General features: G+C 42.5%; 1 protein-coding gene across 2 annotated transcripts in view; it reads right to left on the bottom strand.

Annotated features, from left to right (window-relative positions):
• Window positions 1-582: 582 nt before the first annotated feature.
• Window positions 583-15,566, bottom strand: part of ndel1a (nudE neurodevelopment protein 1-like 1a) — a 33,593-nt gene continuing 18,609 nt past the window's right edge. The window contains exons 3-10 of one of the 2 annotated variants that reach the window (XM_021565034.3): window positions 10,081-10,234; window positions 7,599-7,747; window positions 6,874-7,010; window positions 6,482-6,658; window positions 6,292-6,380; window positions 4,905-5,059; window positions 4,486-4,520; window positions 583-2,108 (exon numbers count right to left, since the gene is read on the bottom strand). In XM_021565034.3, the coding sequence (XP_021420709.1) occupies window positions 2,098-2,108; window positions 4,486-4,520; window positions 4,905-5,059; window positions 6,292-6,380; window positions 6,482-6,658; window positions 6,874-7,010; window positions 7,599-7,747; window positions 10,081-10,234 (907 nt within the window). In that variant the 3' untranslated portion in view covers window positions 583-2,097. The remainder of the gene's footprint in view (window positions 2,109-4,485; window positions 4,521-4,904; window positions 5,060-6,291; window positions 6,381-6,481; window positions 6,659-6,873; window positions 7,011-7,598; window positions 7,748-10,080; window positions 10,235-15,566) is intronic. The other variant, XM_021565033.3, reaches the window with a different exon arrangement.

Raw genomic sequence — 15,566 nt, 5'->3', positions numbered from 1 at the left:
AGGACAAATTAGCTAGCACGTGCAAGCTAGCTAGCTAAATTGCCATAAATGTGTAATGCTTTTCGAACTGTCCCCAAATTAATATAATTGGTTCAGAGTTTTTGATATTTTAACCTGCGTGTCGTGATCGCGTTTGGTGTGGGGGGACAAAATACATTTATGCATGATGGGGCAAGCGCGCAGCCGGTTTGGGTTCCATGTAACTTGCTACGAAACAAATCTGACGTTAATTTGACAAAAGCTTGATCCCTTCTAGCCAAGACTAATGAACACCCTCTATTTAATTAAATCCAACATTGTAGCCTACTGGGTGCAGAGAGCATAACATAGGTTGCTAAATTCTCTGTTTCGAATCCAGCCGTTTAGTTTCACAATTATTGCCTAAATTTAACCAAATCACTACTGAAACCTTAACTAATTAGGATGACTCGCCTAAATTTAACCAATCCCATTCATTGCTGCCCTCAACTAGATCGAAGGAGAACACCAATATACAACCTGTAATGGCTCATGGTATGAAGCTAGAGTTGAATTGCTAAATTTGCATTGTGGACTACTTTAAGTTAAAAACAATAAGAAACATGGCTTTATATTTATTTATTTTCTCAACATTTTAAGACAACGGATCCTACATCATGATATGACTAATTGATGTATAATCACATCCTATATATTTGAACACATCATGCCATAAAATGAATTTAATAAATTAACAAAACATACAAACAGGCAATATTGCACTTGAATAAAACTGATAGAATAATGTGAAAATACAAGGAAAATATTTGCACTGGATAAAGTGCTCTTAACTTACAATATAGGTTGCTAACACAGGGTTGTGTGATATTTTAAATACAATAAGATACCAGTGAAAATTCAAACACCAAAAATGAAAGACTTGGAGTTAAAATCCAAAAAATGGAATACTGGCAAAAGTGGTCTAAAACACCATGACAGCACCACTCAAGTGGACATATATAAATAATGATCAATATGACCAATACCGTGCACGTTGTCATACGGTTAAACTGAGCTGAGACTAAGTAGCCCAGAACACTCAACACGAAGACACAGAGGATTTTCCTTCACCATCCCTTTTGAACAGGTCTAAACCAATGCATTTTAATTGGAACACATTACATAAATAAAAACAAAACTAACATTAATATTCTTCAGATGGCTACTGATTTAAACTCAAGGTCAGAAAGGCATAGGAGGTCGACAAAAGAGATTTAAACCACCTTTAGTGACGGACAATAAGTCAGCTTGTTAGGAGCAGGTCCACGTGGTGAAGGACCGTTCTAGGCTATTAAACACATCTACACATGTGTGCCAGCTGCCAATCCATTAACCCTAGTTTCCATTTATAAGACATGTCAAATAAGGGGTGGAGAGTTAGAGGAGAGAGGGCCTATGCATTGTATAAGGCAATGCTGCTAGATGAATGTGTTACAGTAATCCAGACATTTGACTTCTTCTGTAGACTCTGGCTAATCTATATTCTTTCACTTGCTACACCATCTCTGATAAATCATAACAGTTAAATAAAATTACGGTAACATGTATATCGGAAACCCTCACTGTATCACACTTTCAATTGCATAATGTGTTTTTTCTGTCTAAACTAAAGATTTGAAAAATTACTGCAGAGAGGATAGGATCCTACATAGATACCGTCTCTTTGGATGCACCTCTTTGGATGTCTGTGTAGAGTGGGCTATATGTACAAGCAGTAAACAATTTGCAAGTACATATAAAATGTGAGCCACATGTACAGTAGGACCAAAGCACAAGCACTAAAGGGCCAGAATTATACAGACAGCCTGTGAATATGCAGTGGCTGCAAAGAGGGGCCAGTATTACAGTATGTGAAAAGTGTTTAATAGTGCTAGCCATTTTCATGTGCGTTCTCTTGTTTGAAGTCATCACAATGCTTTCTGTTTAAGGATATAGCCTTGTCCATTGGCAGGGTGTGTGTGGGGGGGATTAAATTGGGGTGTGGTGTCTGTCACTGTCACATGATGAGAGGTAGGAGGCCAGGGAGGGAGGGAGCAGGGGGTGCAGTGATGGCTGTCAGAGTGCCAGGGTCCAGGCCGTTCACCGCCCTGCTGTAAACACAAAACAACATGGATTAGTCTGGTCGACTGAGGGTTAGGCAGCATCTCACTTGCTGGTCCTTACAAAATTAACCTTGCTGGATTCATATTATAAGGTGGTAAAACCATAGAACACATCAAATCTGCCTTATAATTAGCTAGGTATTACATGGCATTTTAAATAATGTGAGTTTTATTACTGGGCTAGGCCTAAGCAAATTAATTCTAATGGGGGAGTGTTAGATGTAAGACTACAAATAAAATGTAGCCCTTTTGGTGGAGTAGATAAACTGGAGTATCACTTTAAAGTGGTACCCTGGTGCCTACAGCTCTACTAGACTGCCAGACAATGGGGCCATTTTAATTAAGGCAAACTCTGTCACTCCACAAGCAGGCACACTTTCCAGTGGTCAATGGATCCCAGTGCCAGTGCAGGGTTGAACCAGTGACCAGTGGTCGATGGATCCCAGTGACAGCGCAGGGTTGAACCAGTGACCTGAGCCCTAGCAGGTTACCTCACTCTGTCCTCATTATCCTACTATCAGTTGGCCCTGGCACGGTCACACTGCTAGGCAGCACACACAGGGCTTCGGGCACGTGCAGACAAAAATTAAACTTGATGTATTTTTAGATTCTGTTATGGTTTAGACTGTGCCAAATCGTTTATAAAGTATGTGATTGGAAGATCACTGACTTCAAAGGCTCTAAAAGTCCTCTCAGCCAGTTTGCCCCTCCCTGCACAAATGGAAAATACCTAGGAGTTTGTTCAACTTACACAGAACAAAAATATAAACGCAACATATAAAGTGTTGGTCCCATGTTTCATAAACTCAAATAAAAGATCCCAGAAATGTTCCATAAGCACAAAAAGCTTATTTCTCTAAAATGTTATGCACAAATGTGTTTATATTCCTTTTAGTGAGCATTTCTCCTTTACCAAGATAATCCATCCACCTGACAGGTGTGGCATATCAAGAAGCTGAATGAACAGCACTACAGGTGCACCTTGTGCTGGGGACAATAAAAGGTCACTATAAAATGTGCAATTTTGTAACACAATGCCACAGATGTCTCAAGTTTTGAGGGAGTGTGCAATTGGCATGCTGACTGCAGGAATGTCCACCAGAGCTGTTGGCAGATAATTTAATGTTAATTTCTATACCAAAAGCCAACTCCAACATCATTTTAGAGAATTTGGCAGTATGGCCAACAGGCCTCACAACCACATGTAACCACGCCAGCCCAGGACCAGCACATCCAGATTCTTCACCTGCAGGATTTTTTGAGACCAGCCACCTGGACAGTTTATGAAACTATGGAGTATTTCAGTCTGTAATAAAGCCCTTTTGTGGGGAAAAACTAATTCTGATTAGCTTGGCCTGGCCCACCTGGCTGCGCCACTGCCCAGTCAGTGAAATCCATAGATTAGGGCCTAATCCATTTATTTCAATTGACTGATTTCCTTATATTAACTTTAACTCAGTAAAATCATTGACATTTTTGCATGATGCGTTCATATTTTTGTTCAGTATGGTTAGGACCATGGCAAACAAAGTCAATTCTAAGCTACTGTTATTTTGTAGTATATACACTCCACTTCAAACTCATGTCCTATTAACAAGCTATGTCTCTGAATAGTAAGGCACAGTGGTGGCAGTGTGCTCTCTTGTAAAGAGAGATTTATAATCCACTCCTCCCTGCGGTGAAACCCAAACTGTGCCTTGTAACCATGTCTTGCTCAGCATGCTCAGCCAGCCTCATATCAATAGTTCCTCACACAGCAGAAACACAACGCCATGACACTACAACCTTGCCAAATAGTCACACCACTTCTATATGGGACATCTAGTAGTATGTATACCTTGAAATACAACCTCAACAAGGAACAACAGAAGGACAGCACCGGCTGTCATAAGAACAGTGAAAGATGACTTTTGACTTTGCACTTTAGAATCAGCTGCACAACTGTGGTGCCTTGTTCACATGCAGTAGTTTGTAGTTAATTGACAATGTGAGCACAAAATCGAAGTACTGTACCATAACCAACCCTTCCATTGCACTACATGCTTTCTCCTGGGTCATTAAACACACCTCCGAGAATCTCCCCCAATATGATGATTGATCCAAATTGAATGACACTATATTGAAAGCTACCAACTCACACCAGCAAACAGACAGGCATATTAATCACATGTGGATGTATCAGCATAGTGTTAAGAAAGCAGGGGAATGAATGTACCACTACCCAAAGCAGTTATCTAGCCCCACGGTGAGGGAGTCTACCTCAGCACTAGATGGGAAAGGGAGGGAGGCTTGTTAATCAAACAGCATGCAGGTGACTGACTAACTTCCCCACACATCATCAGCATCGGAGGAGGAATACCATTACCCAGAAGTAATGCAGGGAATATGACCCTCTCTCTCCTGCTGGGGAAAAACACAAGGGTCTGAGAGGCCTCATCGACATCCATAACTCCTCAAAATCATCATCAACACACCTCCATAGACTCCCAACACTAAACAAGCATTTCAAATACACATTTCTACAGTCAAATTTGTCAACGTTAAAAAATCTAACTGAAACAAAACGGTCTTAGGAGTGACTGACTGCTTAACACAGCAAACAATAATCATAAAAATGACAAATGCATTAGGCCTAAATCCAAATAAAGACAATTTGACATTATGAAACGTTGTTGTCCTTTGCCAAGTTTCTTTCTCAGAAAATCGAAGCTTTAATTTCCTGTTCATCACCAATGAGTAATGTGTGGCTCACTGAGGGTGAAGTGGAAGCGGGCTTCGACTTACGTTTTGTCGTAGTACGACGACGTCATGTGGAGGGTATGGGAGAACTTGGCTGTGTTGCCGTTGATCACGTTCCCGTTTTCCGTGATGGCATAAGACTTTCTGGCTTTCTGGTCCTTGGCAAAGTTCCTGCAGGCTGCCAGCTTAGACTCCAGAGCCTGAGACGGACATAGAGAATGCAGAAAGATAAGAGGCCTTCCACTATTAGCGAGATGACAATATGGTATAAGACAAGGGGTGTTTCTCAAAATGCATACTACCGGGCTCCGAGCATGCAAATTGGAGCACGGGAGGGTCGGAGTATGAGTCCAAATCAAAGTATGCGAAATGGAGCATGTAGAGCACTTCTCTATTTTAAAGCATGCATCGATGCAATCTTCAAAGGAAAGTATGAAAATAAATATGACGCAACCACATAAGAAATGACGCAAATTTTCTCAATCAATAGCGGCCATTATTTGAGCTGAAGTGAGAGAAAATACACTGACTTCAGAATGAAAATGTTGCCTATTCACATCTCATATTTTGCTTGACTACAACATTTTATCTTGATACGTTAACAAATACATGCTATGCTAATTTTGGCATGGTTACCTGCCGACAATCCCACTATAGAGTGCGAAGGTCACAAGCCCATAAGTTAATAGAGCTAACTGGCTAGCTACTACTGTTAGCTAAACAGATAGCCACAAAGAATTTACATCTACCTTGGATAATATTTGTTTTAGGTCATTTTTGCCACTTATACTATCTGGTGAGCTACATTATTACAATTCACATATAATTAGCTGACAGTTATAAAGTAAAATGTTTGCTTTGTGTATATATTGTTTCGTCTCTGCCATTGTCTTGGTTCGAAGAAGGAAGGTTCAGTGAATGGGTAAGTCCATAGTAAAGTCATAGTAAGGCTAACTGGCTAGGCACAAAGAACTGTTAGCTAGCTAGCTACCCACAAAGAATTGACATCTACTGTACCTTGCATAACATTAGTTTTAAGTAAGTTTTTCCTGTTTAGCTGGCTAGCTAGCTAGATTACAACGATTCACGTATCTAGCTGATAATTATCAAGTAAAACGTTTGCTTTGTCCATTTCTTGTTTAGTCTCTATTGTTGCCATTGTCCTGGCTGGAAGAAGGTTCAGTGAATAGGGAGATACAACGTGAGGTAATACAGTAGGGGGAGTGGGAGTGCTTCTCAAATATAATGTTTTATGCGTTCTCCACACTAGTCCTCACAAGAACGTACTCAAGAGAACATCCTCGGAGAATGCACTTGGAGCATGAGAGTGTGGAGCACGGTAGTATGCATAATGAGAAACACCAATAGTCTTAGGGTACCAGGGCATACGGTGAATATTGATGTGTACAAATGGAAAAAATGTATGTCTCACCCCTACTTTCCGAAGCAGGTCACCTACGATGTTGAGTGCTGATATTCTGGCAGAGGGAGTTAGTGAGTTACCAAGGCCGTTTGACAACTCTGGGGGGAAATAAATACAAGAAGATAAATACATACAGTAATCTGCACATAAAAAAAAGGTTAGGCAACATAGAGGTATTTGGGTCAGAGCAAAAGGGTACCTGTTGGGTTGGCGAAGGCGTTGTCCAGACTATTGGTGAGCGGCGTGGCTGGGAGAGACAGTGAGGCCTGGACAGAGGAATCCATCTTGTCGTTGTCCTCCTGGTTGGGCGAGGAAGGTGCTGACATCCTGGTCAAGTCCGTATTTCGCTCTCGGACGGCGAGCTCTTGTCGTAGGTCTGACAGACAAGCAGACAGACATAATATTTAACTCTAAAACAGACCATATTGAGACCAGACATTCAAATTGAGGATAATGCTGTTATAGTCTCTCCCAACAATAATTTGCAGCTGTAAGCAATGCTGTGAGAACATGGGTTCTATTAATTTCACAGAGAACAGCTCATTCAGTGAAGGCAGGCCGGGGTTTGAGTAAAAATGGATCAATAAGCACCTCTGGCCTCATCTTTTAATCTCTGTACTGAGACCAGGAGGGACTCTTTCTCATCAAGCTCGCTCTCCAGGAAGGCATTCCTCTCGATGGCCTGGTTCAGACGCTGCTCAAAATCCTCCAGGGACACAATTGTAGCCCTGCAGAAGGAAATAAAGGAGAATACATTTAATTTGTGTGACTTTCTTTTTATACAGTTTACTCTTTGTTAGTCAGCAACTTAGGTGTGAGTCAGCTCATCATTTTTACTAGAAAATGAACGTTTAGTGACAAACAAATGTCCCGATTCCTCCAAGTAATCTACATCGATGTGTGACAGTGCTGACCTGAATCCAATGCAATTCAATTTACAGCAATCAGACCCAATTGGGCAAGTGTTTTAATTGGAATGGATATTTGCCATCTGTCTGATCACTCCCAATGAAGAGCACAGTGGGCAATTAACTAGGAAACACACAACAAGCACCTCATCCTCCATCATTGATCAGCACCTCTCTGCATGGGGTTAATGTATAGGTTTGTTTTCTGAAAGTTGGTCAGAGGATGACTACCTTTGCTTATATTGTTAGATTAGTACTACTGTTAGATATTGCCCTTTTCCTCCAAAATGAACATAACCCTGAAGAACACAGTAAATATCAAATTATGACTCCTACAGTTCGTCTTCTAATGCTGTATCCAGTATGTGTCTGTTAGATACTGTGTAGTGGTCTGGTCTCTTTGCAGACCTCTTGGCTCTTTCCAGGTCGTCGTTGGACTGCTCCAGCTCCCGGACGTATTTGTGGAGCTGCTCCTTGATGCCCCGGGTCTGACCCAGGTCACCCTCCAGCATGTTGATCTGCTTGTAGCTTTGGGCATACTGCTGCTCCAGTTTCTCCTGCAAGAGGGATGGAGAGATTAGGAGAGAGAAGAGAAAAGAAAGAGGGATACCTAGTCAGTTGTACAACTGAATGCATTCAATTGAAATGTCTCTTCCGCATTCAACCCAACCCCTCTCTGGGAACCGCCGAGTTAACCTACATTCTGTCATCTATTTTTCAGAGCACTCCGATGTGCTCCAGCGTTCTCAGGCTATGGGATGATGTAACCCATGTCTCCTCCATCTCTCTGGTGACCAGCTCAATAGATGGGACTGGGTCTGCATGCCTGACCTATATCTTCTGGATACATCACGTCTGAATCAATGAACCTCTAACCTCAACCAGACAAGCCCTGCTTTGTCCTGACATGCCGTTTTATATGAACTACATGTGCATACTACACTGACTACATCAAAACACATTCTAGCCTATGTCAAGTAAATAGTATGTCATAACAAGGCGTTAAACAAGGTGTCACAGACAGTCTAAATGTAGCGCATACTGCACAACATGAATGCATCTCTAAGATTCTTTACTCTGGCGTCAGAATGAGAACTAGTTGCTGTGGTATTTTCAATAAACAAAGGCATGAAAGCAAGAAACATTTTTTAACTGCCTGGAATAACCCCCATACAGTCGGATAAAAGCAGAACAGATGACATTCTTAACACGTTCGTATCTCACCATCACCGGTGCCGTGATTCACTGACTCGCACGGCAGGAGTCGTAATGTGAACATGGACGCAGAGCCACGCTCATCCTAGAGCTAATTATGGAGCGCGAATTAACATGCTGATGCATTATGTATGAGAATTAGGGATTGGCAATTGAAATGATTTCACTATTCGAATAGCATGACATTTTTTCAGATACTCCCCCAAAATTGACTTGACCAATCAGAATGATGAAAATGCACAAACGGCAGAGATAAACACAGGGTATCTGCAGGTTCCATGAAGTTGAATTGCTAATATTCTTCTCCAGAAATGAGCCCATGTTTGCAAAAAGTTGTATTTTTAGGGCTGGCTCTTTCACCAACCAACATGACTCATAATTTCAGGCTGGTGTGCTAATTTAGCAATGATTATTCTGCTGTAGCCTAACAGATGTAGTAGCATAGTTAAAGCAGGTAGGCTATAGATGGCTAAAGCAAGGGCTTTCCCATCTGCATTTGTTTAGGCTACCCCAATAGGCTAATTCATAAGCTAGATCACAAAATTCTAAGTGTTCAGAATGTTGGCTTCCATAATGATACCACTGTGCCTTAAAGTCAAATATACATCAGCACTGTTACTGTATAAAACACGTGGTCACCTCTCCATCTGGAGAGCTGGGTGTGCAGGCTTTTGATCCAGCACAACCGAGTCCGCTTAACAAGGTCCCTTTGAGCAGTTGATTTGTAGAATCTGGCGAGTGGGGCTGGAACAAAAGTCTACACACCTAGTAGCTCCCCTGATGTGCTACAACATTAGCCTACAACCAAAAAGTCTAATAAAATAATTCCCTCATTAAGTGAATAAGATATCAAATCGCTATACTTTGCAGCAAGGTAGTTAAGCAGGAGGGCTCTAGACTGACTTTTTCAAGTGCCAAGACATGAGTCATCTAACATGTTCAGGAAAAAAATGTCTATTTCATCTAACATGTTTAGGGAATGCATGATGGATATTTTGATGTGCAACATGTCATAATAGGATCCAGAATAATCAGATTTTTTATTTTTTTTATTTGCCAGCATGCTTTTTGTGCATATTAGTCCAGGCAATGTGCTACATAATTTACCAACTGAGGAAGTGGGAACTCAATACACATTAGCCACATTGCTAACTCTAAATATGATACTGTTGATAGGCTGTTTCCCGTAGTAGTGATCAGAGCAAAAATGGGAAAGAGTTCCTTGTCTGTCTGACTGATATGAAAGAGATTTCTCATTTAGATTACACATCAGACTAAGAAACCCCTACTTTACTGTTGTCCATGCCTGATTTTCCTTAATATCATCTACGCTGGGATACTCACAGATACATGCTATAACAACTTGCCTCGTCTCTGAACAGCACTAAAGGACAAGCCATGATGATGCAAACTTCAAATGGTCATCAATAATTTATTATGTCAAGGATATGGAGTTTTTCATAAGTTGTCAAAAGAAGAGCAGCATACTTTTTCAGCACGAACGCTAAAGGCGCCTTGTAAAAATGTTCTTACCAACTCATGGTTGTAATATTCAAATTCACAGGGAACTCAAATCACAAATTCACAGGGTTTCAGATTTGTAAATGTCACATTCCAAGCACAGAAAAAAATGAATTCAGTCCTTTAAGTGCATTCATTGTGTTCATCTTGGTACCTTGAGTGAGTCCACCTCGTTCTTGAGCCTGCTGTTCTCAGAGTGCAGGTCTCTCATGCGGTGCTCAGCCTGCCCCAGCTGGGTTTCCAGCTCTGCCTCCAGCTCTCTGCTGCCCTCCTGAAACTCCAGCAGCTCCTCCTGAGCCTCCTGGCAACTGACAGGGCAGACACCACCGGAGAGGACATGGTTAGTAAACCATTACACCATTGTTATTTTACAGTCCATTGGTATTTACTTAGAAATTAGAAGGACCCACGAGTGTATCTAAGAGTTATAAATAAAAAGCACACAATTGTGTTGCAGCCTAATGTGATGAATGGTATATTATCCTTGATCTTCTTTATTCATCTAAAAACATACAAAACCCTCATTGCGTCGGTGCTTAAACATACACAAATGTATTAAGGCAATTTAAAACGGTGGAAATTGAAAGTGCAGATCAGTTTACACTGCTTAACAAAACCCACACAGGAGTTGTACTGTTACACTGCTTTAAAAAAGTGCAATATAAAGAAATCGCTCTGCCATTTCCAAAAATTAGAATAGTTCACCTAATTTCAGTTTGTGACAAAACAAGCAGTCAATCCATCTAAAACGTTGTTGTTGGAACATTGCTGCAGGGACTTTCTTCCAATCAGCCACATGAGCATTATTGAGGTTGGGCACTGATGTTGGGCAATAAGGCCTGGCTCGCAGTCGGCATTCTAATTCATACCAAAGGTGTTTGACGGGATTAAAGTCAGGGCTCTGTGCAGGCCAGTCAAGTTCTTCCACACGGAACTCAACAAACCATTTCAGTATGGGCCTTGCTTTGTGCACAGGGGCATTGTCATACGGAAACAGGAGAGGGCCTTCCCCAAACTGTTGCCACAAAGTTGGAAAAACAGAATTGTCTAGACTGTCATTGTATGCTGTAGCGTTAAGATTTCCCTTCACTGGAAATAAGGGGCCTAGCCCAAACCATCAAAACAACAACCCCAGACCATTATTCCTCCACTACCAAACTTTACAGTTGGCGCTATGTATTGGGGCAGGTAGTGTTCTCCTGGCATGTGCCAAACTCTAGAACTAGAACTGCCAGATGGTGAAGTGTGATTAATCACTCCAGAGAACGCGTTTGACCTGCTCCAGAGTCCAATGGCGGAAACCTTTACACCACTCCAGTCGACGCTTGGCATTGCGCATGGTGATCTTAGGCTTGTGTGTGGTTGCTCGGCCATGGAAACTTAATAGCGAGTGTCGCAACCGAGGACAGACGATTTGTACACGCTTCAAATCACCCGGTGATGCATTGGGCAGACCACACCACCCTCTGGAGAGCCCTGCAGTTGCGGGCGGTGCAGTTGCCGTGCCAGACGGTGATACAGCCCAACAAGATGCTCTCAATTGTGCATCTGTAAAGGTTTGTGAGGGTTTTAGGGGCCAAGACAAATTTCTTCAGCCTCCTGAGTTTGCACCTTCTTCACACTGTGTGTGTGTGGACCAGTTCAGATCGTCAGTGAATCTTTCCACTTTCTCCACTGCAGTGCCGTCGATGTGGATAGGGGTGTGCTCCCTCTGCTGTGTCCTGAAGTCCACGATCAGCTCCTTTGTTTTGTTGACATTGAGTGAGAGGTTATTTTCCTGGCACCACTCTCTCAGGGCCCTCACCTCCTCCCTGTAGGTTGTCTCGTCATTGTTGGTAATCAGAGCCTACTTCTGTTGTGTCGTCTGCAAACTTGATGATTGAGTTGGAGTCGTGCATGGCCACGCAGTCATGGCTGAGCAGGAGGGGGCTGAGCAAGCACCCTTGTGGGGCCCCTGTGTTGAGGATCAGAAAAGTAGAGGTGTTGTTTCCTACCTTCACCACCTAGGGGCCGCCCGTCAGGAAGTCCAGGACCCAGTTGCACAGGTCAGGGTTCAGACCCAGGGCCCAGAGCCTAATGATGAGCATGGAGGGTACTATGGTGTTAAATGCTGAGCTATAGTCAATGAACAGCATTCTTACATTAGGTATTCCTCTTGTCCAGATGGGATAGGGCTGTGTGCAGTGCGATGGCAACTGCATCGTCTGTGAATCTATTGGGGCGGTAAGCAAATTGAAGTGGGTCTTGGGTGGCCGATAAGGTGGAGGTGATATGATCCTTGACTAGTCTCTCAAAGCACTTCATGATGACAGAAGTGAGTGCTACAGGGCGATAGTCATTTAGTTTAGTTACCTTTGCTTTCTTGGGTACAGGAACAATGGTGACCATCTTGAAGCATGTGGGGATAGCACACTGGGATAGGGAGAGATTGAATATGTCCGTAACCACTCCAGCCAGCTGGTCTGCGCATGCTCTGCCGCCACGGCTAGGGATGCCGTCTGGGCCGGCAGCCTTGCGAGGGTTAACACGCTTAGATGTCTTACTCACGTCGGCCACGGAGAGCCCACAGTCCTTGGTAGAGGACCGCGTCAGGGGCAATGTGTTATCCTCAAAGTGGGCAAAGAAGGTGTTTAGCTTGCCAGGAAACAAGACGCCGGTGCCCGCGAAGTGGCTGGTTTCCCTTTGTAGTCCGTGATTTTCTGTAGACCCTGACACATACGTCTCGTGTCTGAGCCATTGAATTGCGACTCCACTTTGTCTCTCTACTGACATTTTGCCTGTTTGATTGCCTTACGGAGGGAATAACTACACTGTTTGTATTCAGCCATATTTCCAGTTACCTTGCCATGGTTAAATGCGGTGGTTCGCACTTTCAGTTTTGCGCAAATACTGCAATCTATCCACGGTTTCTGGTTTTGGTAGGTTAATAGTCACAGTGGGTACAACATCTCCTATACACTTCCTGATGAACTCAGTCACCGTATCCGTGTATTCGTCAATGTTATTCTCAGAGGCTACCCGGAACATATCCCAATCCTCGTGATCAAAACAATCTTGAAGCATGGATTCCGATTGGTCAGAACAGAGTTAAATAGACCTTAAACAGGAAGTACCTGTGTTGAGTAGACTTGAGCTGGAACAGATTTCCAAAAACGATTGACAATTCTACCAATCTTGTTACAACGACAAAATGAAACATGTTTACAATTTTTTTTATTTTCACAGTTTTATTTAATACGGTTAATCACAGGGATTAGTGGTTTGGATTATCCCTAAACCCAATGGTTCAACCCAGAAGTCTAACTCAAACACAATGTTTAAAAAGGGTTAGCAGTCCAAAACAGTGTTATGGTGGGACTCGTTTCGGTTAACAAAGCCCACACAGGATTTGTACAGTTACACTGCTTAACAAAGCCCACACATGATTTATGCCTGACTGTTGTTTGTTTCTTTCTGTGATTTCATATTTGTTTTATGTATTCATGTGTGAGCTGTGCCATGATATTCCTCTTGTAGGACAATAAACGTGATTCTGATTCAGTTACACTGAACTCACTTGACCCAGCTAATCAAAGAACCCTTTGACTTCCCCTCATTGTTTGATAACACATCTCGTCACTAGTCCACCCTGGCCTCTCCATACGGAAACAGACTGTCTGTTGCTCAGAGCACCAGTAGATATCCTATAAATAACCAGGAGGTTGGGTTGTTTACAGTGAGTATGTGACCAGGGCAGAGCATGTTTTGTGTAGCTCAAACCATTCAGACGTTTCTGTAAAAAGACCCGGCCCCTTACGGGATCAGCCCTTGTCTCACAAACCCCACTCTAGCTCAGCTCCCGTTAATTAAAAACGTGCCGGCGTTACGGTTGGACTTGTTGGGCTAACAAAGCTCACACAGGATTTGTACTGTTACACAGCTTAACAGTGTTTCGGGGGGGTGAGTGTGGTTATATAAGTATGTATCTGGCGCCCGCTACAGCCATAGATATACACACAGCTGCTCTAAAAATGTCAGTGTCCGGGGGCCATCGGAATGGCATGCTACAGGCATGTGACAGGCGGGACAGGGTGGAAGGGGAGCCTGGAGCCAGGAAAGCCATCAAACAGAACTCACTGTCCTTCTATGGTGTGTCCTGTGTTGTGACCCTGGGGGCAGTGGTGTTTTTGAAGGGGAAAGCCCACTTCCGCCATATGTGGTTTATTCCAAACGCAGCAGCACCCTCGTGGCCTTTAAACAGCTTAAGGCAGATGTCCCTATCGAATATCCTTGAGCTGCCAGGGAACACGACCATCCTCCTCACTTTACTACCCAAAATGTTTTTGCAACAGTTTTGGGGGAATCCTCAAGCAAGAGCATCTATTGTTGATACTAAGGAATAATATTGTACAACTGCTTCACTACCAAATTCATGACAAATTCATCGGAAACACATTTAAATCGAGCAATACAAAGGGAAGTGGATTTGAGGTGATGTATCCTGAATAGGTACGCAAAGGTACACACTGGCTATTATTCTCTTGAGCTCTGCCTCCAAACAAGATCACATTTGGTTGGTCTGGACCAGACCAAATCTGAACCAATCATAGACGTCTATGTTTCACAAGTTAGGACATCACATCACAGTACAGCCCAGTAGAGCAGAGTACAGTACAGCAGATATTTTCAGTACAGTACACTGTACTCTACTCTAGTGTGCTCTACTGTACTGAAGTATACAGTACTCTACTTTTCTTTACTGTTCTGTACTCTACCTGGGGTTGCATTAGAGTTCAGAAATCAGCATTTTCAAAGCACAGACCTTTACCTGCCTTTTATATTGAAAGTCAGTGTTTTTCTGCTTGAATAGAGTGATTAGGGGCGTGCAACTATAGTTTCCGTCACAGAAAATACATTAGTGCAACACATTCAGCAGAAATGGCTTCATTTTCATCAGATGACAACAAAAGTGCAACACTATTTGGCTACAGCCACACAAGTAAATGATCTTACAATGAAAAACCAAGTTTATTTTTGGTAAAACAATGCATGGCCATCATATTTCTAATGTTTACCATAGAAAGAATGTAGCCAGCTACATTTCCTAATGCTTTGCATGAAGTTAATCTTGCATTTTATCAGAGAAAAGTAGGGTAGGCTACACCGAGAAAAGTACCGGAGACAAGTAGCTACACATCAGTCAGAGCACTGTCTGCTGATAGAATGCCTGTTTGTGAATTCTCATCCGAATGGAAAAGTGCAACTGAAGCACAAAATTAGTCTGATGCCGAGAAGATATTATAATAAGAAGCATTTTAAAATCAGCGTTCACAAAACACAGCAAGATAATTCTCATACATTTTTGCTTTTTTTCCAGTGAGAAATTGATAATTCTGCATTAACGTGACCCCTGACTCTACTGTACTGTTTTATTCTGTGCTCTACTGTACTGTTTTATACTGTGCTCTACTGTACTGTTTTATACTGTGCTCTACTGTACTGTCCAAACTTGTGTAACATAAACATCTATGACTGGTTCAGATTTGGTCTGGCCAGGGCAGACAGACCAAATTTGAACTACTTTTCAACCTCAATGGACGTTCGGTGCCGGTCAATGCTCAATGGGTAAATGGAATGAGGGTAGGTGGTAGGTGTCAGTAA

The sequence above is a fragment of the Oncorhynchus mykiss genome, chromosome 16 (assembly GCF_057628025.1).
Source record: "Oncorhynchus mykiss isolate SJ-2025 chromosome 16, ASM5762802v1, whole genome shotgun sequence".
NCBI lineage: Eukaryota > Metazoa > Chordata > Actinopteri > Salmoniformes > Salmonidae > Oncorhynchus > Oncorhynchus mykiss.
The sequence above is the reverse complement of the archived record's forward strand: the minus strand, read 5'-3'. Positions and strand labels throughout refer to the sequence as shown.